We start from the raw sequence: 24,024 nt of genomic DNA, 5'->3' as shown, positions 1-24,024 counted from the left end.
CACCCCCACCCTGCCCACCCCGCCCCCCTCCCACTCCTCTGCCATGTCATCTTTGACAAGAGTTGCGTTTGCTTGCATTTACTTGAGAGGCTCGAGAAACGCGGGTGTGATTCACACAAAATAATGTTTTGTCATCTCTCTCTGCGTGTCTTTTACTTCCCGCTCGTACCCAGCGAACAGATTTTAGCGTTTTGCGAGAAAGCCACGATCATAACGATCTTGACGGCGGGTTTGCGAATCGCGCACCGTTGCGACAATATCCCGCCGGCCAGGCTTTGCGTGCGTAGAATACGCAGGTGGGTAACTTGTGGATGTTCCAAGTAACGCGGCGGTCCAGAGGTCGAGCTGGAAGCGGCCGGGAGCCCACGGTTATTGATTTCTTTCCGAGAAGAGTGTTTTTCTTTTTTCTTTCTTTTTTCCGCTGCAGGAGCATCTGGGGAGAAGATTCTTTGGCTTTTTAACTCGACTTTGTCTTCCGCAATGTGTGGCCTCCGCGACCTCCACGCAAGCAAACTGAGTTGTTTTTTTTTTCTTTCTTTCTCCACGCAGCGCACCGACTTGCACGCCTGAACCGGAGCGTGAGGGCCTCAAGACCGCAGAACACCTTCCCAATCAATAAGGTTCTCGCACCGCCGAATCATCCGGAAGGAAACACGAGGTAATGAAATCGATTGGATTCTTTCAACCCTACAAAGGAGATTATTGAACGATCGGAAATCGCCGCTGCATTCGAACGGAGGGTGCCGTTAAGGGTTTTTTTCGCCGTGCCCCTTTGCGCGTCGTATCCCGTATCCCCTTAAAACCCAAGAAGGATTTTGCTTGGATAAGATAATCCCTCATGTTTGAAGCTTTTGGAAGCTCGAGCGAAGCCCGGAGTCCTATCTGCTGTCATCCAGCCTTTGATCTCATTAACCTGCACATCATCAATCCGATAAGGATCTTGTTGGACGCGGCACGATAGTCTCGTGAAGTTTGAAGGAGCTGCTTTGAATGCCGACCTCCCGTCCCGTCTCCACTTCGAATCGTCTCCCTTACCTGTGAGCTTCTTTGATCTCGCCAACCGACCGATGTCTTTTGCAGCTTTCATTGACAGGAAACAAACATTTTCTTGGATGCGAGAGAGCACCACCCAGAATCAAAGGCACGCTTCCGGACTAGCCCAGCGTAATAAAATCCGGGGGCGCACGCGTTACCGCTCCAAAGTTGTCGTGCGCCGAATGCGCGAGGCCGTAACGGCCACGGCATATGTAAATGAGGCTCGCATTGTGAGCGCAACGGCCCCACCGCCGTGCCACCTTTGTCGCTAGCGACCCTGGAAACAATCTTGAGCGTCTGCCTTTTCGTCTTCGTTGAACCACAAAAAGAAAAACAACTTTTCTTTTTCTTCCCTGCAAAACATCTTTTTGTTCGGTTGTCTTTATCCCCCCCGCCCCCACACACACACACAACTTCCAGAAGAAAAAGCAAAACAAACAGACATCTGAGTGGAGCCTCACCCCAATTAAGTTTTAATATTCATGACAATATGCAAAACAGGCTAGCGGGGGTCGAGGGGCTCTAACGGGCACAGACAAGGGGGGGGACTGAGCTGCCCCCCCCTTTTTTTTTTTGCATAAAAATTCACATTGGTAATTTACCACAGTAATCCCACCATCTACTAACATGCCTGCAAGGCAAGGTCAGGATTACATCTGTTTCACAAGTCTTCACCCCCCCCCATATATATATATATATATATATATATATATATATATATATATATAAAATGATCTTAACTTAAATAGAAAGCTAGAAATAAAACAAAATGGGAAAATAACGAGTTACAATCATCATGACATCATCATCCAAGCGATGATGTTTCTATGACACACGTTCTGAGTTCTTGATGCAAGACAGAGGAATTAATACCAAAAAAAAAAAAAAAAAGTGCGCTGTTTGTCAGCACAAGCATGTCCACTGTGTTTGAGGGGTGCAAGGGTACTTGACGTCACATGCTAAGCTATGGGCTAAATCTAGCTATAAGGCCGGATTGATTTGGCTTTCGGGCAACTCGTCAAGTCTTCACGGTGCTTTAAGGCACTAAAAATAATGTTAAAAAAAAAAAAAAAAAGAATAGGTCATTTGTCGGCCTCAAGTGGCGCAGAACTGCGACGCCTTCGTACCGTTACACCCCTTGAGCGTCACCGTGTCCTCGTTCCGGCCTGACATCATTCGAAGGACAAACGCATTGCAAAAAAAAAAAAAAAAAGATAAACAAAGCTAAAATGTAGCGGCACCAATGTAAGTTTGGGGTTGTCATGCACAATGTATTCATTCTTCTTCTGACCTTGTTGAAAATACGTGTCGCTAGTAATGCTAAATTGTAGCCGCCCGTAACGTAAGACGGTGGCCGCGACCGCAGCATTTCACAAAGACAGGTCCTTCGACGGATGCAATCCCTGAATTGTGTTTGTGTATTTTCAAACACCCCCCCCCCCCCCCAAAAAAAAACAACCCAACAAGCTAAATCCTGCTGGAAATCTTTTGGGCGTTTTCCCACATTTCTTTTGCTAACATCAACTGTTTGTTTTTTCTTTCTTTTAAATACTTGCAAATAGACTGAACGCAGATTACAGAGAGCTCATTCACAGATGCTACATGACCGATCGCAGCGTACATTAGCGTCACATATACATCGAGAGGTTTTTTTTTTCTTCTTCTTCTTTTTGGGGCTATGTGGTCTTCATAATACAGAGGCGAATAAATGTCATTATTCCTCAAACATAATAAAATGATCAAATAGTGTCAATGTTGAACACGCACCAGTTCACGGCAAAGGAGTAAAAATGTGAGCTACACTTCACATTTGCATTACACTTCCATTATTTCCTATTTTTTTTTTCTCTATTTAGCTCAACAAAAACTTCCTCTCACTGCAGCAACATTTTTTTTCTGTCCATCAGTTTTGTTTGTTGAAAGCAAACCAACTCGCAACAATGCAATCGACTCCCAACGTGTGCAAGAAAGCCCAATGCGGGATCGCGTCCGTACATGGCGAAAATCCGCAAAACAAGTTTTTAGTGCCACACTGAAAAAAAGAGGAACATTTTTTTGAAAAGGATTATAAGAGAATACTCGATGCTGATCTCAAACACACCTGTGTCAATTTTCACTGGTTTTAAGGAAGCTTTTTTTTTTTTAAACCTGCCAGCTTTATTGACACAACTACAGTCCTATGATGACATTTTCCTCACAAACTCCTTCTCCGATGACAATTTCATTCCCCTAAAATGATTACTTTTGTAATTGACAACTGCGTAGCTTTTTTTTTTTTTTTAATTCACGTAAGTTTAAGACTTCAGTGGACCTTTCTCGTAACATTACTGTCGCTATCGTGACTCAACATGTCGTTCTTTTGAGTCTCCGATTTCCTGTCATATTAAAACTTGACAGTGTGGCACTAATATTCCTTGTGAGAATAAGATATTAAAATCATATGTCATAAATACAGATTAAAAATAAATGTGGCTCGGGGGACCAAAACAGGAGGTTGAACAGCAATATGTGCTTCTTTTTTTTTAAATAATGAACCTCTAATGCTGATGACCCCCTTGTTTCCTCTTTTCTATTATATCGGAGAGCGGGATACAGGGTTGCTGCGTGTGTTTATGGAAGTGTGTGTTGTGTGTGTGTGTGTGTCTCACGAGGGCTCAAGCCGCCATCTGCCACCCTACTCGAGCCAGCCTGATCCTTATCCCGAGTCCAGGCGGGCCCAGCAGGCCCGCTGTCTCGTCCCTACAAAAAAGGCTTCCTGCTAAGGGAAGGAGACAAAGGGTGGGGTGGGGGGTTATGGGGGGCGGGGGGGCTGCTGTAGGCGTGCTGGAGTCCCATGGCGAGACCTCCTGACCCGGTGGGGGGGGGTCCCTGCGGAGAGGAGGGCAGACGGTGCAAACAACCCGCCGTGTCTGCTCCCTGCCTCCATTTTCTGTCCGTTATCAGCCACGAGGGCGAGAGGATGCAACGGGAGGAGGAGGGGACATATGACAATGAAGACAGCCCCCCCCACCATACATGTCTCTATTCCCATGGATAAGCTACTGCCGTACGACACTGCCCCCAGTGGCCCAAACGCCATCGTCTGCGCCCAGAGTCCGGGGAAGATACGGCGCGTTAGGCCGTGGCTGCGGCGGCGGCGGCGGTGAGTTTATGGATGGTGCGGTCGTAGTACTGCGTGGCGGGAGCTTCCAGGGGACTCCAGCAATGCGCGTGGAGCTCCACCACCTCCATGAGGAGCGAGCGAGTCAGCGGCGACTCGGCCGGGCTCAGCATCTTGTCGCGCACGGCCACAAGCAGCTCCGTCATCATCTCGGGCAGCTGCTCCTCCAAGAGGTGCCCGGCGCTCTGCAGCTGCACGGGAGAAAGACAAGAAAAAATGCGGGTAAAGAAAATACTGCCTGTATGCTACATTATAAGCTACTCTTAACGCCTGGCGGGACGGTGTGGAAAAAACCCAAATCCTCCCCTGGACCCAAAGAGAACCCTGGTTCATCGTGTACTATGTAACCGAGTGCGTATTTGTCTGTTACCTCCAGGGAGCAGCACAGCACGGCGTCGTCCTTCACGTCTTTGGACTGCAGCAGCTACAGTGGGACAAGAAGGGAAGCGGTGCCAATTTAGACCGAGGCAGATGCAAGCACGGCGACGTCCGGCGTAGTGACGAAGACGAGGAGGGAAGGAGGCGAGATGCGATTTTACAGCATCGTATATACAAAAAAAAAAACATTAAAAACCGAGATCAATTTCAAGGTAGTTTTACGTTTCTAGCAGTCCATGTCTATAAATCAAAATAGAGTGAAAAAACGTTATTTCGGTTGATCGATGGAAAAAGCGAAACCTCGATCAGACAAATTCATGAAAGACAAACCGAGCCGATTTCTGTCTTAAAAAAAGCATTTATTTGTTCCTCACTCTGAGCGTGATGTCATCGATCAGTTGCCCAAAATTTGCAGTTTATTTGTGCTTCTTTCCCGAAAGCACTGACTTGTCCATTTCACGTCTGTCGGACTGGTTTTGGAAACTGTCCATATACAAACCGTTTTGAGCCATTTTCCGCCGAAAGACGTAGAAATGTTCAGAATAAGAGTAACACAATACCACGGACGTACTTCTATCACTAACCGTGACAGCGAACGTCCCGACAACGGGACACTCACGCTTCAATTTATGCGGACATGTCAACTTATGCCCATTGCGAACTTTGCAAATATTCAAATGCGAGACAAACGGCATAAGCAGAGACATCCACATCAATTTGGATGAAATTTGACAGGAGTATTTTCTCCATGTCATGTCTGGGAACACTTTTAAACTGGGGGGGGGGGGGGGGAACAAAAAAACAACACCTTGAAAAGAAAGAAAGAAAAAAGCTAATTATATGGTAAGCGCAACGACATCTTGACTGTCGTTGCCTTTCGACGTCACCTTCTCCGCACGCGCGGATGGACACCGTGACAGCGTGACGATCCCACGCGGGCGGGATCATCGCCTAATGAGTTCTCTGGGGGAATCTTGCGCAGACGTTCAACTCAAATCGTCATTGATCACAGATTCGTCTGTGAAACATTCCGAATGCCGTTCATTTGGTTGGCGGTTGGGATAACAAACCCAAGTTTCACAGCATCTTCTGACAAGCTGGGAGCCGTGCGCCTCCTCATTTGTTATATAACCAAGCAGGGAAAACCTCGGGAATCTCTTGTGGTTCCCGTTTAGTTTGTTATTTTTGTCTCCCGACCCACCCCCACCCAAATCCACCCCCTTGCATTTGATCAGAAAAATGAAAAGAGGACAAACGCACGTTTGACGAACAAATAACATGTCACGGATGGCTTTTGTCAAAGAATGCGGCGATTTCCAGCTGAGACGCAAACGTTTCAGCGTTCCACTAACAACGCGCGCGCGTGCACGCGCACGGAACGCCGCGCGTTGGAAGACTTCAAATGGGCTTGCAATGGTTGCATAGCAACACTATTTCTGGCAATGGTAGCAGCGGTCCCGCCTCTTTCATCAAGTATTAGTCTACTCAAGCGTACCAAACTAAAAACGCACAATGGACACTTCATTAGGGACACAGCCACGCCACATAACGCCGTTCCTTCAATGGGCCAAGGCTCAGCCCTGTTCCGCCTGTCACTAGACTCTGCGATTAGAGATGGAGGAAGAAAGATATACTGTATCTTGTGATTCTTGTGATTACAAATATATTTGTAATCAATATATTTACGACCAATTTGGTTAAATTGGATCATTTCTCACGTTTAGTGCGTAAGAAGGGCAAGAGGCCAATTTGTGGCGACTGCAACAGAACGCCTTTAACGAGTACATTTAAAAAAAAAAAAAAACGCGGGGAGTAGACTCGGTCACTTGTTTTTTTTTCTCATGAATTCACTGGATTTGTTATCAAAGATTTTAGAGGACAGGTGTTAAACTCAAGGCCCGGGGCGCCACGTGGTTTTTTTTTGTGGCCCACAAAAACAAATCATACATGTCAATTTCCTTGACCCTTGCTAAAATCTGTACCCAAATGTCAAATTGTCGAGTGACAATGATGCGTCGATGGGGTATCTGCCCGATACCGGGAGGCCACTCAAAATAGCACCTGGGCACTGACTGATGTATTTATTTATTTATTGCCACTGGAAAAGTTTCAGGAACAAGTAAAGTCACGGAAAAGGCCTCGCTGGTGTACAGATATTTCACTGGGCTCCATGCACAACACCGGCAACAATAAAAGATGAGTTTTCTAAAGAAACAAGTTTCCCACGACAGGATATGCATCTAAAAAAGTAAAACAAATCAATTGTATGTTTTGTCCCCCCCGCACACATCTCGCCTGCACAACAACAGGCTATTCATCAATTAATCAAGCTTGTATTTAAACCGACCGCAAGAGGAAGTCGTTTCTGTGCCATGTTTTTGCTGCGGCAACACGCTGATACTTGATGAATAATTCAGAGACAAATATCCCTTTTCTCAGTCATGTTCTCCTGTTTACCCTCCGAGGAAAAATGTACACAATTTAGCTGGGAAAAGTATCGCTTGGCTTTTCTTCAAACGTCAACCCAAAACTGACGATTCATCTTCTGAAGGCCGCATTTACACAAGACTCGAGTCAAATGACGAGCATGGTTTGCGGGGATTGCCATTGTGTGTTAACCGGCATTTGGCGTTTTGGATGGGGTGGCATTTTATAGCCGTAAGCAGTAACCAGTACAAGAGTGGCATTTCATTTATCTCCACTGCCCCCAGTAGCATCTTCCTGCAGGTGCCGCCGCGAATCAAAAAGCATCAACGAAGCCGGTGTGCGGCACCTGCACTAAATTGACTTTTTTTGGGGGCTAAAAGTGCCCTAAAATGCATGGTCGTTAATTGGGGCTAAAAATGCCTTTCTATACATGGTCGTTTTTTTCGGCTAAAAACGCCTTGTGATACATGGTAGTTTTTTTCGGGTAAATACGCCCTACTATACATGGTCGTTTTTTTTGGCTAAAAACGCCTTATTATACACGGTCGTTTTTTTCGAAGGCGTTTTTAGCCGAAAAAAATGACCATGTATTGTAAGGCGTTTTTAGCCGCAAAAACGACAATGTATAGTAGGGCGTTTTTAGCCGAAAAAAACCGACAATGTATAGTAGGGCGTTTTTAGCCGAAAAAAACGACAGTATAGTAAGGCGTTTTTGGCCGAAAAAAACAACCATGTATAGTAAGGCGTTTTTGGACGAAATTTTTAGCCGAAAAAAACGACCATGTATAGTAAGGCGTTTTTAGCCCAAAAAAATGACCATGTATTGTAAGGCATTTTTAGCAGAAAATACCCCCGACAATGTATAGTAAGGCGTTTTTAGCCGAAAAAACCGACCATGTATAGTAAGGCGTTTTTGGACGAAATCTTTAGCCGAAAAAAAATGACCATGTATAGTAAGGCGTTTTTAGCCCGAAAAAAACAACCATGTATAGTAAGGCGTTTTGGGACGAAGTTTTTAGCCCAAAAAAACGACCATGTATAGTAAGCCGTTTTTAGCCGAAAAAAACAACATAGTATAGTAAGGCGTTTTTGGCACGAAAAAAACCCGACATAGTCTAGTAAGGCGTTTTTGGCCCGAAAAAACCCCACATAGTATAGTAAGGCGTTTTTGGCCCGGAAAAAACGACATAGTATAGTAAGGCGTTTTTAGCCCGTAAAAAAACAACCATGTATAGTAAGGCGTTTTGGGACGAAATTTTTAGCCGAAAAAAACGACCATGTATAGTATGGGGTTTTTAGCCGAAAAAAAAGACCATGTATAGTAAGGCGTTTTTGGCCCGGAAAAAACGATATAGTAAGGCGTTTTTGGACGAAATTTTTAGCCGAAAAAAAACGACCATGTATAGTATGGGGTTTTTAGCCGAAAAAAAAGACCATGTATCGTAAGGCGTTTTTAGCTGAAAAAAACAATGTAACGGTTAGCCGAAAGAAACGACCATGACTAATAAAAAAACACAACTCCACTGTACTATGTGGTGCTTTGGTTCTGTGGTAGAGTGATGGAGTGCCACACCAGAGGTTGAGTGTTCAATCCCTGGTTGTTGCAACAATAACTACTCTTTAACCACCATATACAACTTATTTGAGGAAAAACACAAAACAACCCAAAGGTTCATTGCGGTTAATTAGCTCAGTGGTAGAAAGCTGAAGCCCCAAATCCAGCGGTCGGGTGTTCGATTCCGAGTGTTTGCAACAAGGTCACATCTTTAACCACCATTTGCAGCTTTATTGAAGAAAACACAAATCAAACTAGAAGTTATGTGGTGGTGTGGCTCAGGGGTAGAGAAACCATGTCCCAAACTAGCGGTTGGGTGTTCAATCCCCAGAGGTTCCAACCATATCCATTCTTTCCTTGACCAACATGATAAGTAAGGCTTATTGAAGTCGTTTTTTTGTATCGTAAGGCGTTTTTCGCCGAAAAAAACCTACCATGTATAAAGGCGTTTTTGGATGAAATTTTTAGCCCCAAAAAATGACCATGTATAGTCAGACGTTTTTAGCCGAAAAAAACGACCATGCATAGCAAGGCGTTTTTAGCCGAAAAAAAACGACCATGTATAGTAAGGTGTTTTTAGCTGAAAAAAACGACCATGTATATATAGTACGGCGTTTTTAGCCGAAAAAAACGACATAGTATAGTAAGGCGTTTTTGGCCCCGAAAAAAACGACATAGTATATATAGTAAGGCGTTTTTGGCCCGGAAAAAACGACATAGTATAGTACGGCGTATTTAGCCCGAAAAAAACCACATAGTATAGTAAGGCGTTTTTAGTCCGAAAAAAAAAACGACCATGTATAGTAAGGCGTTTTGGGACGAAATTTTTAGCCGAAAAATACGACCATGTATATAGTAAGGCGTTTTTGGCCCGAAAAAAACGACATAGCATAGTATGGCGTTTTTGGCCCGAAAAAAATGACATAGTATAGTAAGGCGTTTTTAGCCCGAAAAACCCCCACATAGTATAGTAAGGCGTTTTTGGTCCGAAAAAAACGACAAGAGTATAGTAAGGCGTTTTTGGACGAAATTTTTAGCCGAAAAAAACGACCATGTATAGTATGGGGTTTTTAGCCGAAAAAAACGACCATGTATAGTAAGGCGTTTTTAGCCGAAAAAAACGACCATGTATAGTAAGGCGTTTTGGCCCGAAAAAAACGACATAGTATATATAGTAAGGCGTTTTTAGACCGAAAAAAAACGACAGTATAGTAAGGCGATTTGGCCCGAAAAAAAACGACATAGTATAGTAAGGCGTTTTTGGCCCGAAAAAAACGACATAGTATAGTAAGGCGTTTTTAGCCCGAAAAAAACGACATAGTATAGTAAGGCGTTTTTGGCCCGAAAAAACCCCACATGGTATAGTAAGGCGTTTTTGGCCCGAAAAAAATGACATAGTATAGTAAGGCGTTTTTAGCCCGAAAAAAACCGACATAGTATAGTAAGGCGTTTTTGGCCCGAAAAAAATGACATAGTATAGTAAGGCGTTTTTAGCCCGAAAAAAAACGACATAGTATAGTAAGGCGTTTTTGGCCCGAAAAAAATGACATAGTATAGTAAGGCGTTTTTGGCCCGAAAAAACCCCACATGGTATAGTAAGGCGTTTTTGGCCCGAAAAAAATGACATAGTATAGTAAGGCGTTTTTAGCCCGAAAAAAACCGACATAGTATAGTAAGGCGTTTTTGGCCCGGAAAAAACGATATAGTAAGGCGTTTTTGGACGAAATTTTTAGCCGAAAAAAAACGACCATGTATAGTATGGGGTTTTTAGCCGAAAAAAAAGACCATGTATCGTAAGGCGTTTTTAGCTGAAAAAAACAATGTAACGGTTAGCCGAAAGAAACGACCATGACTAATAAAAAAACACAACTCCACTGTACTATGTGGTGCTTTGGCTCAGTGGTAGAGTGATGGAGTGCCACACCAGAGGTTGAGTGTTCAATCCCTGGTTGTTGCAACAATAACTACTCTTTAACCACCATATACAACTTATTTGAGGAAAAACACAAAACAACCCAAAGGTTCATTGCGGTTAATTAGCTCAGTGGTAGAAAGCTGAAGCCCCAAATCCAGCGGTCGGGTGTTCGATTCCGAGTGTTTGCAACAAGGTCACATCTTTAACCACCATTTGCAGCTTTATTGAAGAAAACACAAATCAAACTAGAAGTTATGTGGTGGTGTGGCTCAGGGGTAGAGAAACCATGTCCCAAACTAGCGGTTGGGTGTTCAATCCCCAGAGGTTCCAACCATATCCATTCTTTCCTTGACCAACATGATAAGTAAGGCTTATTGAAGTCGTTTTTTTGTATCGTAAGGCGTTTTTCGCCGAAAAAAACCTACCATGTATAAAGGCGTTTTTGGATGAAATTTTTAGCCCCAAAAAATGACCATGTATAGTCAGACGTTTTTAGCCGAAAAAAACGACCATGCATAGCAAGGCGTTTTTAGCCGAAAAAAAACGACCATGTATAGTAAGGTGTTTTTAGCTGAAAAAAACGACCATGTATATATAGTACGGCGTTTTTAGCCGAAAAAAACGACATAGTATAGTAAGGCGTTTTTGGCCCCGAAAAAAACGACATAGTATATATAGTAAGGCGTTTTTGGCCCGGAAAAAACGACATAGTATAGTACGGCGTATTTAGCCCGAAAAAAACCACATAGTATAGTAAGGCGTTTTTAGTCCGAAAAAAAAAACGACCATGTATAGTAAGGCGTTTTGGGACGAAATTTTTAGCCGAAAAATACGACCATGTATATAGTAAGGCGTTTTTGGCCCGAAAAAAACGACATAGCATAGTATGGCGTTTTTGGCCCGAAAAAAATGACATAGTATAGTAAGGCGTTTTTAGCCCGAAAAACCCCCACATAGTATAGTAAGGCGTTTTTGGTCCGAAAAAAACGACAAGAGTATAGTAAGGCGTTTTTGGACGAAATTTTTAGCCGAAAAAAACGACCATGTATAGTATGGGGTTTTTAGCCGAAAAAAACGACCATGTATAGTAAGGCGTTTTTAGCCGAAAAAAACGACCATGTATAGTAAGGCGTTTTGGCCCGAAAAAAACGACATAGTATATATAGTAAGGCGTTTTTAGACCGAAAAAAAACGACAGTATAGTAAGGCGATTTGGCCCGAAAAAAAACGACATAGTATAGTAAGGCGTTTTTGGCCCGAAAAAAACGACATAGTATAGTAAGGCGTTTTTAGCCCGAAAAAAACGACATAGTATAGTAAGGCGTTTTTGGCCCGAAAAAACCCCACATGGTATAGTAAGGCGTTTTTGGCCCGAAAAAAATGACATAGTATAGTAAGGCGTTTTTAGCCCGAAAAAAACCGACATAGTATAGTAAGGCGTTTTTGGCCCGAAAAAAATGACATAGTATAGTAAGGCGTTTTTAGCCCGAAAAAAAACGACATAGTATAGTAAGGCGTTTTTGGCCCGAAAAAAATGACATAGTATAGTAAGGCGTTTTTGGCCCGAAAAAACCCCACATGGTATAGTAAGGCGTTTTTGGCCCGAAAAAAATGACATAGTATAGTAAGGCGTTTTTAGCCCGAAAAAAACCGACATAGTATAGTAAGGCGTTTTTGGCCCGGAAAAAACGATATAGTAAGGCGTTTTTGGACGAAATTTTTAGCCGAAAAAAAACGACCATGTATAGTATGGGGTTTTTAGCCGAAAAAAAAGACCATGTATCGTAAGGCGTTTTTAGCTGAAAAAAACAATGTAACGGTTAGCCGAAAGAAACGACCATGACTAATAAAAAAACACAACTCCACTGTACTATGTGGTGCTTTGGCTCAGTGGTAGAGTGATGGAGTGCCACACCAGAGGTTGAGTGTTCAATCCCTGGTTGTTGCAACAATAACTACTCTTTAACCACCATATACAACTTATTTGAGGAAAAACACAAAACAACCCAAAGGTTCATTGCGGTTAATTAGCTCAGTGGTAGAAAGCTGAAGCCCCAAATCCAGCGGTCGGGTGTTCGATTCCGAGTGTTTGCAACAAGGTCACATCTTTAACCACCATTTGCAGCTTTATTGAAGAAAACACAAATCAAACTAGAAGTTATGTGGTGGTGTGGCTCAGGGGTAGAGAAACCATGTCCCAAACTAGCGGTTGGGTGTTCAATCCCCAGAGGTTCCAACCATATCCATTCTTTCCTTGACCAACATGATAAGTAAGGCTTATTGAAGTCGTTTTTTTGTATCGTAAGGCGTTTTTCGCCGAAAAAAACCTACCATGTATAAAGGCGTTTTTGGATGAAATTTTTAGCCCCAAAAAATGACCATGTATAGTCAGACGTTTTTAGCCGAAAAAAACGACCATGCATAGCAAGGCGTTTTTAGCCGAAAAAAAACGACCATGTATAGTAAGGTGTTTTTAGCTGAAAAAAACGACCATGTATATATAGTACGGCGTTTTTAGCCGAAAAAAACGACATAGTATAGTAAGGCGTTTTTGGCCCCGAAAAAAACGACATAGTATATATAGTAAGGCGTTTTTGGCCCGGAAAAAACGACATAGTATAGTACGGCGTATTTAGCCCGAAAAAAACCACATAGTATAGTAAGGCGTTTTTAGTCCGAAAAAAAAAACGACCATGTATAGTAAGGCGTTTTGGGACGAAATTTTTAGCCGAAAAATACGACCATGTATATAGTAAGGCGTTTTTGGCCCGAAAAAAACGACATAGCATAGTATGGCGTTTTTGGCCCGAAAAAAATGACATAGTATAGTAAGGCGTTTTTAGCCCGAAAAACCCCCACATAGTATAGTAAGGCGTTTTTGGTCCGAAAAAAACGACAAGAGTATAGTAAGGCGTTTTTGGACGAAATTTTTAGCCGAAAAAAACGACCATGTATAGTATGGGGTTTTTAGCCGAAAAAAACGACCATGTATAGTAAGGCGTTTTTAGCCGAAAAAAACGACCATGTATAGTAAGGCGTTTTGGCCCGAAAAAAACGACATAGTATATATAGTAAGGCGTTTTTAGACCGAAAAAAAACGACAGTATAGTAAGGCGATTTGGCCCGAAAAAAAACGACATAGTATAGTAAGGCGTTTTTGGCCCGAAAAAAACGACATAGTATAGTAAGGCGTTTTTAGCCCGAAAAAAACGACATAGTATAGTAAGGCGTTTTTGGCCCGAAAAAACCCCACATGGTATAGTAAGGCGTTTTTGGCCCGAAAAAAATGACATAGTATAGTAAGGCGTTTTTAGCCCGAAAAAAACCGACATAGTATAGTAAGGCGTTTTTGGCCCGAAAAAAATGACATAGTATAGTAAGGCGTTTTTAGCCCGAAAAAAAACGACATAGTATAGTAAGGCGTTTTTGGCCCGAAAAAAATGACATAGTATAGTAAGGCGTTTTTGGCCCGAAAAAACCCCACATGGTATAGTAAGGCGTTTTTGGCCCGAAAAAAATGACATAGTATAGTAAGGCGTTTTTAGCCCGAAAAAAACCGACATAGTATAGTAAGGCGTTTTTGGCCCGGAAAAAACGACATAGTATAGTAAGGCGTTTTTGGTCCCAAAAAAACGACAAGAGTATAGTAAGGCGTTTTTGGACGAAATTTTTAGCCGAAAAAAACGACCATGTATAGTATGGGGTTTTTAGCCGAAAAAAACGACCATGTATAGTAAGGCGTTTTTAGCCGAAAAAAACGACCATGTATAGTAAGGCGTTTTGGCCCGAAAAAAACGACAGAGTATAGTATGGCGTTTTTGCCCCGAAAAAAACGACATAGTATATATAGTAAGGCGTTTTTAGACCGAAAAAAAACGACATAGTATAGTAAGGCGATTTGGCCCGAAAAAAACGACATAGTATAGTAAGGCGTTTTTAGCCCGAAAAAAACGACATAGTATAGTAAGGCGTTTTTGGCCCGAAAAAAACGACATAGTATAGTAAGGCGTTTTTGGCCCGAAAAAAACGACATAGTATAGTAAGGCGTTTTTAGCCCGAAAAAAACGACATAGTATAGTAAGGCGTTTTTGGCCCGAAAAAAACAACATAGACAAACGTTTTTCGCCTAAAAACGCCTTACTATACGTGGTCGTTTGTTTCGGCTAAAAACGCCTTACTATACATAGTCGTTTTTTCGATTAAAAATTTCGTTTAAAAAACGCCTTACTATGCGTGGTCGTTTTTTTCGGCTAAAAACGCCTTACTATACATGGTCGTTTTTTTTCGGCTAAAAACGCCTTACTATACATGGTCGGTTTTTTTCCGGCTAAAAACGCCTTACTATACATGGTCGGGGGTTTTTTTCGGTTAAAAATTTCGTTTAAAAACGCCTTACTATACATGTTTTTTTTCGGCTAAAAACGCCTTAGGTTTTTGTGTGAAATGGTTTTTCTGTGTGACATTACGAGTCATTTGAATGCAATGAACTTCCAGCTGCAGGGTGATCGTGTCATTTCTGATATGTCCTTTTCAGTTAAGGCATTTCAAACCAATCGATTCTGTGGGAGGCACCAATGCGGGAAGAAAACTTGGGACACTTTCCTAGCTGCCAGACAATGAAAGAGAAGCTCCATACCTGTGTGTTCCCGAAGGCACAGTTTGCTGATAACATTAGTCTGCTCGCCGCTGACCTCCGACGCAGATTTGCTGACTTTGAAGCACAAAAAATCCATTTGCCATTGACTTGGAAAGCTCACTACCAAACCTCCAAATGAAGTTGATAGACATCCAACGCAATGATGCACTGAGGGCAAAACATGCCGCAGTGGGAGCTGCGGAGTTTGCCCGTTTCCTCCCCGACACAATGGCCCAGCCGCACATCCAGGCTGCTCAAACGTTGTCGATGTTTGTCAGCACATACTAGTGTGAACAACTATTTTCTTTGATCAAGCTGAACAAAACATCACACAGAGGTTGGCGTACTGCTGACCACCTTCACTCAATTTTGAGGATTTCCTCAGCTCAGAGCCTGACCCCAAATATTGATGAACTTGTAGAAAAGATGAAACACCACACCAAGTATCAGGCTCAGCCTCAAAGAACAGAATATTACTGTGCAATCACATATGAAGAGTTTTTACTCAGTTCAAGTTTAAAAATTAAAGTTAATATTTGTTTTCACTGCATGTTGCTTCTCCTTGAAGAAAGTGTTGTTTTTGGTTAATAAATTTTTACACTTTATTGGATTGTATTTCAATCCAATAAAGTGCATGTTTTTAAAATATTTTATTGGTGTGAATGTTCGAAAATTGCTATTATTTTTTTTCTTCTTTGAAATACATTTAGCCTACTTTTGTTCAAAGAGAAAATGTGGGCTCTCTATGGTGCCTTGAATAATACCGGCTTCTTTTATTCAATGTTTTGTGTTTTTGTACCTGTTTTTTACTGACAGTTTACTGACAGAGCCCTAAGAAAATGTTGCTTTATTTATCTGATCATATTGGAATGTATTTGTTAGGTTTTCAGGAGGTTCAATTTGGTTCACTAAACGATATGCAGTCATTTTAACATTTTGAACATTCGATCAGTACGGCCCTCGGCTTGGAGCAAAATTTTTTATTTGGTCCTCCGTCCATTTGACTTTGACACCCCTGCTATACATGGTCGTTTTTTTCCGTCAAAAAACGCCTGACTATACATGGTCGGGGTTTTTTTTGGCTAAAAACACCTTTCTATGCATGGTCGTCACTTGGCTCCATAGAGAACACCAGCATCAATAAAAGAGAAGTTTTTCTGAAGAAACAAGTTTCCCGCGACAGGATATGCATCTAAAAAAGCAAAACAAATCCATTGTATGCCCCCCCTCATCTCGCCTGCACAACAACAGGCTATTCATCAATTAATCAAGCTTGTATTTAAACCGACCGCAAGAGGAAGTCGTTTCTGTGCCGACGCTGATACTTGATGAATACTTCCGAGACAAATATCCCTTTTCTCACTCATGTTCTCTTGTTTACCTTCCGAGGAAAAATGTACACAATTTAGCTGGGAAAAATTTGCTTGGCTTTTCTTCAAACGTCAACCCAAAAGTGACGATTCATCTTCTGAAGGCCGCATTCACACGAGACACAAGTCAAATGACGCGATTGCCATTGTGCGTTAAGCGGCATTTGGCGTTTCGGGAGGGACGATGGCATTTCATCGCCATAAGATGCAACTAGTACAAGAGTGGAATTCCATTTATTCCCATTGCTCCCGCTAGTCTCTTCCTGCAGGTGCCGCCGCTAATGAAGAAGCATCAACAAAGCCGGTGTGCGGCACCTGCACTCAATGGATGAGCGCTTGCCACCAGCTTGGTGGTCATGGTGGAGCACTTAGTGGCCACTAAGCGGATATTTCCCCCGGGAGTGACAACGAAACAGGGGCGGGGGGGGGGGGGGTAACACTCACAACACTTTTGCTCATTCGACTTTGTATGTCGGCTGGTTGGCTTTTTTTTTTTTTTTTTTTTTTTGGGAGGCCATTGCAAAAGGAAACAACTGGTAAAAAGCAATGAAGGGGTAGTGCCAACCACAGAAGCGGAGGCGTAACTTCCTGTAATGTGGAACGCTTTTACACACGTCGCAGTCGTGGTTAATTTGTACAATATTGTCATGCTAACAATACACACCTCTCGCAGGCAAGTGTAGATGGGACACACCAAGACCCGAAACGGCTCCCCGGAACTGCTCCTCATGATGCCAAACACCTCACACAGGAAGGTGATGAAGCCCAACCACACCTCCACGTCCGACCGCCGCAGTTCCTCGCGGCGGGCAAAGTCTTTCTGTAGATTGATCATGGCAAGGGGAGAGGGATGAGTGACAGCTCTCCATGTCCAAACGAATTTTCTTGATATGCAAAGACGCAAACTATAAGTAAAATAGTGGCCAGCTCGCTGTTCAGAATGCTCAGCAACGGTAAAAGCAATCTGTGATTTTTTTTTTTTTGTAGGTCGCGTATGCATTAACCTTACAGCCTTCCAGCTAAAAACCTGAAACAAATGTCATGAATTTTGAATACTAATGCACCGTAAAAGTGGCGGCCGCTGTACCATAAGCGTGTGAGAGTTCATTCTGGTTGAAGAGCAATTATGCAGATGTTGCGCCAGGAGTAAAACTTTTAATTCTACCCCCCCCCCCCCCCCCCCCCGCCCACCACTATGACATATGACATTTTCCTCAAGTAAGTCACATGCATTCGGTCAAGCGGAGGTGAGCGACGAAATTGGGTGGAAAAGGCCAAGCGCCGTTCAAGATGGCGCGAGACGATGGATGTCTTGACTACTAATGAGCGCAGTGGACACGCAATAATTGTCGCCCGTATTGACACGCGGGCGAGCCTTGAAATAATCCGATTAAGCGGGGCCTTGGCGAATCCACGTGTGACATTTACGGTGTCTTCAAGCAAAATGTCAGGAACAAAAGGGGAATGAGGAGGACAAGAAAAGGAAAGGAAGAATAGAAGTGTGGGACGGTATTTGCATTTTTTTTTACACTCCCCCACCCCTCACTATTTGATGAAAAACTCACCAGTACGCTTTTACTGTGCTCTTCCTGTAACACCCCAAATGCCGCCAGTGGTGAAGTGATACGTTTCGTTTGCCACCCCCAGCTAACTTCATGCAAAAAGGCAGACCACACCCTGGACCGGTCACGCGCCAATCACAGAAATGATTACATTTCTGGGGGGTGACAGTAGCAAAGTCGCATGGACACAAATGTAATGGACGTGCACATTTGCTCCCGTGAGGAATCTTCAGTTGCCACTGATCTGCATTTTAGGTGCCAATGTCCTGCCTCCGCCCTCACCATCGCCGCGCTTCCTCATGCGATTGTCTCTCCTCACCCACGACGCCACGGGCCACTGCCATCCGACTCCCACCCTCGGCCTCTGCAACCCATCTGCGCTCTCCTCGCTCAGCCCCAGCGAGCCGGACGACTCACCCGGGGCAGAAAAGTGTCCCGAAGTGGTCAACTGAGACGAACACGTCCACGCTGTCTTCATGCGACATCGAAAGGGCCAAATGTTATCCCGCGTCCACGCTAAGTTGCCCTCCACTTACTCCACTGCAGCTTCTCTATTTATTTATTTATTTGTTTATGGGGGCGACGGGTTAAACTGAACCATGCAAAGATGTTGAGGTCTTAGTGACAATCCAAGAAAGCACAGGTCATGCTTTTATGCTTTTTCAAGCGATGTCCTTTTGAAGTTAGGAATTTGGTTAATTGTGTAAAATTGATCGGTGATCAAGCGTGTCTTGAAATCCTGCCAGATGGCCTTTTTTTTGGTCAGTTATTGTTGCCCCCACTACAATGTTTGGGGCATCAAAACCGGTCGCCCGCCCTGTGCCTCAACTGTCCTTCGCACGCCCCCGACTTGACTTCTGTGACAAAGCATTTGAGAATTACCTGCAGCAGATTGAGAAGCAAGGACCGGAACTTGGTCCCGTCCACCATAAAGAGCGCCATCTTGTTGCACAGCTTGGCGGCAGTGGCGGCGAAACTGCGGTCCGACACGGCCTTGTCGTAGATGGTGTCCACGACTTGGTTCAGGGTTTCCTCGGAGCGCGCCGAGCTCTGTGCCTCCTCCATGAAGGAGGCCAGCTGCTCTTCCACGCCGCCGCTGTTGCTCCTCATGCTGTTGAGCAGCCTGAGCAGGCGGTCCATGCCGGGTGCGCCCAACACCTCCGTCAGTGCCTCCTCCTGGGGGAGCATAAGAGTTGGAGTAACTTCTGGTAACTGCCCTCAGGACTGAATGGTGAGAGGCATTCATAACATTCATATTTTTGGAATATGGCAGGTAGCCTTAAGACCTGGAGAAAAACCACGGGAAGTTCAGGGAGTACATGCAAACTCCACGAAGGAAGACCTGAGCCAAGGCATGAACCGAGAACCTTACAACATTGAGGCAGACGTGCAAACCACCATTTCACCGTGTTGCCCTTCTTTCGGCTGATGAAGAAAACATGATTCAACTCTAAATTGAGTCAAGCGGGAGGTAGCTCAAGATGCGTCACTTAAGATGAATGTTCATGAATTGTGGCATTACTGTCAGCTCTGAGCAGCCAAGCAGCAAAGAACAAATTTGAGTCAAGCAAATAAAGATGAAAGTGGCCTGCAAACTCATGCACACCGTCTTGATTGGCTTAATAGGGAAGGAGAGGAAGTAAGCAGCTTTGCCGTACCTTGTCCTTTAGTCTCCTCTCCAGCCGCTCCTTGGACGACCGCAGCAAGCTGATTTGGGGCTCCCTGGACACGCTCTGGCCCGACGAGCCGGGGCTTTCTTTGCCGGCCGCCACGTGTGACAAAACGTTTGCGTCCGGCGCCGACTCAGCCTTGGAAGAGTCGCGAGGCTCCTCCATCTGCCGCGTGTGCTTGTCACTTGTCACTTTTACAGTCTCGATCTCTTTGGTTGCTCTCAGAGGTAGTCCTCTGTCGGGACCGGTGGGGTTCTGTTGTCCCGGAGCTTTCTGATTCGGGTGCCAGCGTCGGTTCTGGCTGCATCCGTGCGGGTGCCCGCCCTGACGTTGCCCATGTCCGCCTTGATACTGGCGAGGCGAGCGGCCGTTGTTTCTGCTGTCGCCCGTTTCCGTCGGGCTGGGTGACTGCTGATCCCAATGGTGCTGCGGTGATGGAGATTGGTTCTTACCTCCTCCCTGAGCCCGTTGTTGTTTCCTATAGTGGGAAATACTGTCATGATTAGCTTAGCTGTGACGTAGCACCATGACATGTCAACTACCCCTCGACGACCGACGCCCCAACATTTAAGTCACGCCGCTTACATGTGGATGCATGGTGAGATTTCTTGTCCCGCTTAGGTCTGTCCTACTGCTCTGTGTGTGCTTGACAAGTCACTGACATATGGTCCCGGAGATTAACCACGCCGGGACCGAGAAGCCGATCTATTATCTGGCTCAGCCTAAGCATGAGCAAACACAAGCGGCCATTTGCTTTTGCTGCGCCACCTCCGTTTGAATTTTTCATCGGCGATAACTGCATTTCAACTCGTCTTACTTTTGGGTTACACTCGTCTGAAAAGATTCAAAGCTGCTCCCAGAAATGACTTGAAAAGAGACGACGACGCAACCTTGTGGGAGGCTGCACTGACGAGCCATACGGAAGGCTGTGAAACTTGACACGAGTTGGCACAAGATCAGCGACTCCACCATCGGTTCGTCGTTCCTCACAAGAGCCTGACCCCTTAAGCCTTGACTGAAAGGACCACAGCTCTCAGTACATGGTCAAAAAACGCGGCCAAAAAGGAAAACAAAAAGGTGAATGGAAGCTAGACTCGCCGTGGAAGCTGTATTTATCTGTGGGAACAATATGGCGTACAGGAGGTGATGAGCTACGACTGCCTCGACGAGGTTTCAAGTTTACGAACGGCGTTTAAGGAACTACAGTAGTTTACGCAGCAGCCAAACATGACTTAGCTACGTAGCACAAGTAGGCAGACTTACCGTCACACAAAACTTTGCTGTAATTATTATACCGGTTGCCTGAGCGCGAGTTAGTTAGCGCATAGCGACCCCGTGCACTCTGGAAGTTGTTAACTGAAAAGCCTGAAGTCTACAAAGGTAAGGGGGGGGGGGGGGGGGGACTATTCAAAGGGGAGACTAAGTTCCTTATCGGACTTCAAACGGTCTTGTGTTTCAGAAATGTGCTTACTTTAAAAGTATTTCTCCTCTTGCATAAAAGCGCCAGCCCAAGTAAATGCAAATGCATTTTATTTATAAGCCGCTTTGTGTGCGTTCATCGGGTGTGCGTCCTTTCTGGCGCCACTCTCGCGGGGAGGTTGGGAGACAGTTCATCCGGTGGGGAGCAAACAACCGCCTCAAATATTCAGCATCTTTCCGAGACGGATATTCGTTAAGACGAGCGGAGGGGCGGCCGCGCTTTTCTTCACCTCCTTCAACAAAGTGACGGGCTACAAAGCCGTTTTTCAAGGCCGCGATATTTCCACCGTTTTTTTTTTTTTTTTTGACGGGACTCAACGCAATCGCTCTTAATGCTGAGCGACAGAAATGATGAAATTGCGTTGAACGGGACTAAAGAGGTCAAGGGATTAGAATCTATCGCGGGGCCGCGTGCCGCTCGTAAGGAGGCGACGTGAAAGTTGAGCAGGACAATATCTCGCTCACGCTAATGATTAATTTGATCTTTACGACAGCTGTTAGTGCAGGCTCACGTCTCGTAAACCTTTCCCCAAAGCGCCACAGGCGAGGGGGTGAGAATGAGACGGTAATAAAACGGTAATCATATTTAATGACGGCTGAGCTCGGCGGCGGCAGCGATGCTCGCGCCGGCCGTCTATCAGTCACGTCGCTGCCGAGGAGTTGCCGATGAAAACGTTCACACCCGCGGCGGCTGATGAGCTTTCAAAGTCGCCCGCCGCGCAAACTCGGTTGTCTCTGAAGCCATCAACTCATTAAATAGAAGAGTAGTTTCGGCATAATGTGTTTTGTGCCATCCGTGTAGTCATCATAATTAACTTGTTTGATCTTGTCTAAGCTGATGGGCTTTTTTTTTTTCTTTCTTGTAGATGCTCATCGACACACACAAAAAAAAAGCCTCCTCTCAGCCTCACAACAATCCTAAATTGAATCGGTACCAACCTGGAAACTCAAACGCGTGAATGTGATTTCAAATTTATGCATCGCAGAGGTAACGGCTAAAGTTTTATTTTTTTTAAATTTTATTTTATTTTGATGGTGATGCCAATGTTTGGATCTACAGTATGCCGATTGGTGATCGATTAGGGTTGCCCCTATTGGTTCCCTTTGCTTGATCGAGACGAATCGGCCCAAGCAGGCAGGATGGGGGCGGGGACGGGGGCGGAGCCTTTTTAAACACGGTCGTAGCTTCACACTGACCACGACACGGTGTGCTTTGAACAAGGGATCGCCTTAAGCCTCCGCGGTACGGCCTCAACATCCATCCATTTTCCGAACCGCTTGATCCTCACTAGGGTCGCGGGGGGTGCTGGAGCCTATCCCAGCTGTCTTCGGGCAGTAGGCGGGGAACACCCTGAATCGGTTGCCAGCCAATCGCAGGGCCTCAACAATATTTGAGAATTTTAGGTTGGATGATGAAGATGACCATGCCCAAAACTACAAAAAATCAGCTGGACAACCGCAATTTGTTTACAACTCTGCATGTTGAAAGTACCATGAACGCCGTCAGCCTATTCCACACTGCCTGTAAAAGCACACATTTTCCGCTTTTTGTCTGTCTCACTACGATGCAGGAATGGCACCGAGACAGAAAAGGGGGTGACGATGTCAACATCGAGCCGTAAAGCCGCCCATGTGTCGAACCCATCGAGCCATTCAATGAAACGGCACTGACACAGAATGGGATTGACTTTTAAATTTCCACTTTAAACGCCAGTTAAAGCGGGCGATCTTTTTTTCTGTCTCTCCCCCCCCCCCCCCCCCCTCTCCGTCACTGTCTTATGTAAATGGAGCAGACACAGAATTAGGGGATGAGTCGAAATTTTCCACCTTTGGAGGTACGTCGTATCAGAGCTGTAAAGATGTCCAGACAACATTTAATTGTTAAGCCCCTTTCCCACTGCCTGTAAAAGACGAACATTTTTCCACCTTACGCCATGTGTAAACGACGCTTCTGTTAGAGGATCTTAACGCAATTAAAAACTTCTACATGCAAGGGCCCCCCCCAAAAAAATGTGTTAAGGAGGAGTACAGATGTGGACAGGCAACAGAACGAAGAGATATATTTAAAAATTGAGACGTACTTTGCCCCGTGTCTGCAAGCGGGACATTCCAGTAAATCACAACTAATTTCAGCCGTGCCTGACGTGCCTCCTAAAGTCGAAACACATGGGAGTGCCTCCTCCTTGCACGCTTTTTACTCGACAGCGCTGCGCCTTCTGGAGCACCACACGTAGCGTATCAGATGGTACGCTCGCGATGAAGGATTGGTAACTATACATACTAAAAATATATATATATATACAGTATATACTGTATATATTTTTTTTAATGGATGCTCACCACTTTGACAGTGCACATGTAGGGAGAGTAATTCACGCTTGCATTGCCGCTAGTGACCCGCAGGGGAAAAATAGCTGACAAAAGAGTGAGGCCTCCAAGTTGTTGCTGAGGATTGGCAAATTGATTTGTTTGGATTCGGACGACATTTTCCACAAAAGAGGAAACTGTGGAAATACAAAGTGCCCGTGCCAGGGTCAAACGGCCACCATCATAAAAACTTTATTGACTAGAGAGGCAACGTTTGAAGTCAAATTGAACATTGCTATCTGCCATGCAAGTGGAAAGCTCTACTCCGGCTCCTTTTTTTTTTTTTCCCTCTTCGTCATCACTCATAATTTCCTGTGATATCATCAGAAAAAGGCAAAGGAAAATGATCAAGAGATTTGCTCATGCCTGTTGTGACGTGTGTGATTTTCAAAGCGGTTGGTTCAATTCCAAATTGCGGGCATTCTACTTCTGAGGTTACGCTGTAGTTTCTCCACGGTATTTTTTTCCCC

The 24,024-nt window shown here is 44.5% G+C and overlaps 1 protein-coding gene and 1 long non-coding RNA gene across 3 annotated transcripts in view; one reads left to right on the top strand and one right to left on the bottom strand.

The window, feature by feature from the left end:
* Positions 1 to 1,485: 1,485 nt before the first annotated feature.
* Positions 1,486 to 24,024, bottom strand: part of ctif (CBP80/20-dependent translation initiation factor) — a 35,881-nt gene continuing 13,342 nt past the window's right edge. For both annotated transcript variants that reach the window (XM_086134937.1, XM_086134938.1), the window contains 5 exons: positions 19,697 to 20,186; positions 18,921 to 19,214; positions 17,141 to 17,296; positions 4,566 to 4,619; positions 1,486 to 4,386 (listed from right to left, as the gene is read on the bottom strand). In XM_086134937.1, the coding sequence (XP_085991063.1) occupies positions 4,150 to 4,386; positions 4,566 to 4,619; positions 17,141 to 17,296; positions 18,921 to 19,214; positions 19,697 to 20,186 (1,231 nt within the window). In that variant the 3' untranslated portion in view covers positions 1,486 to 4,149. The remainder of the gene's footprint in view (positions 4,387 to 4,565; positions 4,620 to 17,140; positions 17,297 to 18,920; positions 19,215 to 19,696; positions 20,187 to 24,024) is intronic.
* Positions 4,269 to 16,234, top strand: LOC147191523 (uncharacterized). The gene is made up of 3 exons (XR_015103495.1): positions 4,269 to 4,417; positions 4,572 to 4,785; positions 15,005 to 16,234. It is a non-coding gene; the product is annotated as an uncharacterized LOC147191523 (long non-coding RNA).

This window comes from Hippocampus guttulatus, chromosome 17 (genome assembly GCF_054856545.1).
Source record: "Hippocampus guttulatus isolate MCC_2025c chromosome 17, RoL_Hgut_1.0, whole genome shotgun sequence".
Classification (NCBI taxonomy): Eukaryota; Metazoa; Chordata; class Actinopteri; order Syngnathiformes; family Syngnathidae; genus Hippocampus; species Hippocampus guttulatus.
The sequence above is the reverse complement of the archived record's forward strand: the minus strand, read 5'-3'. Positions and strand labels throughout refer to the sequence as shown.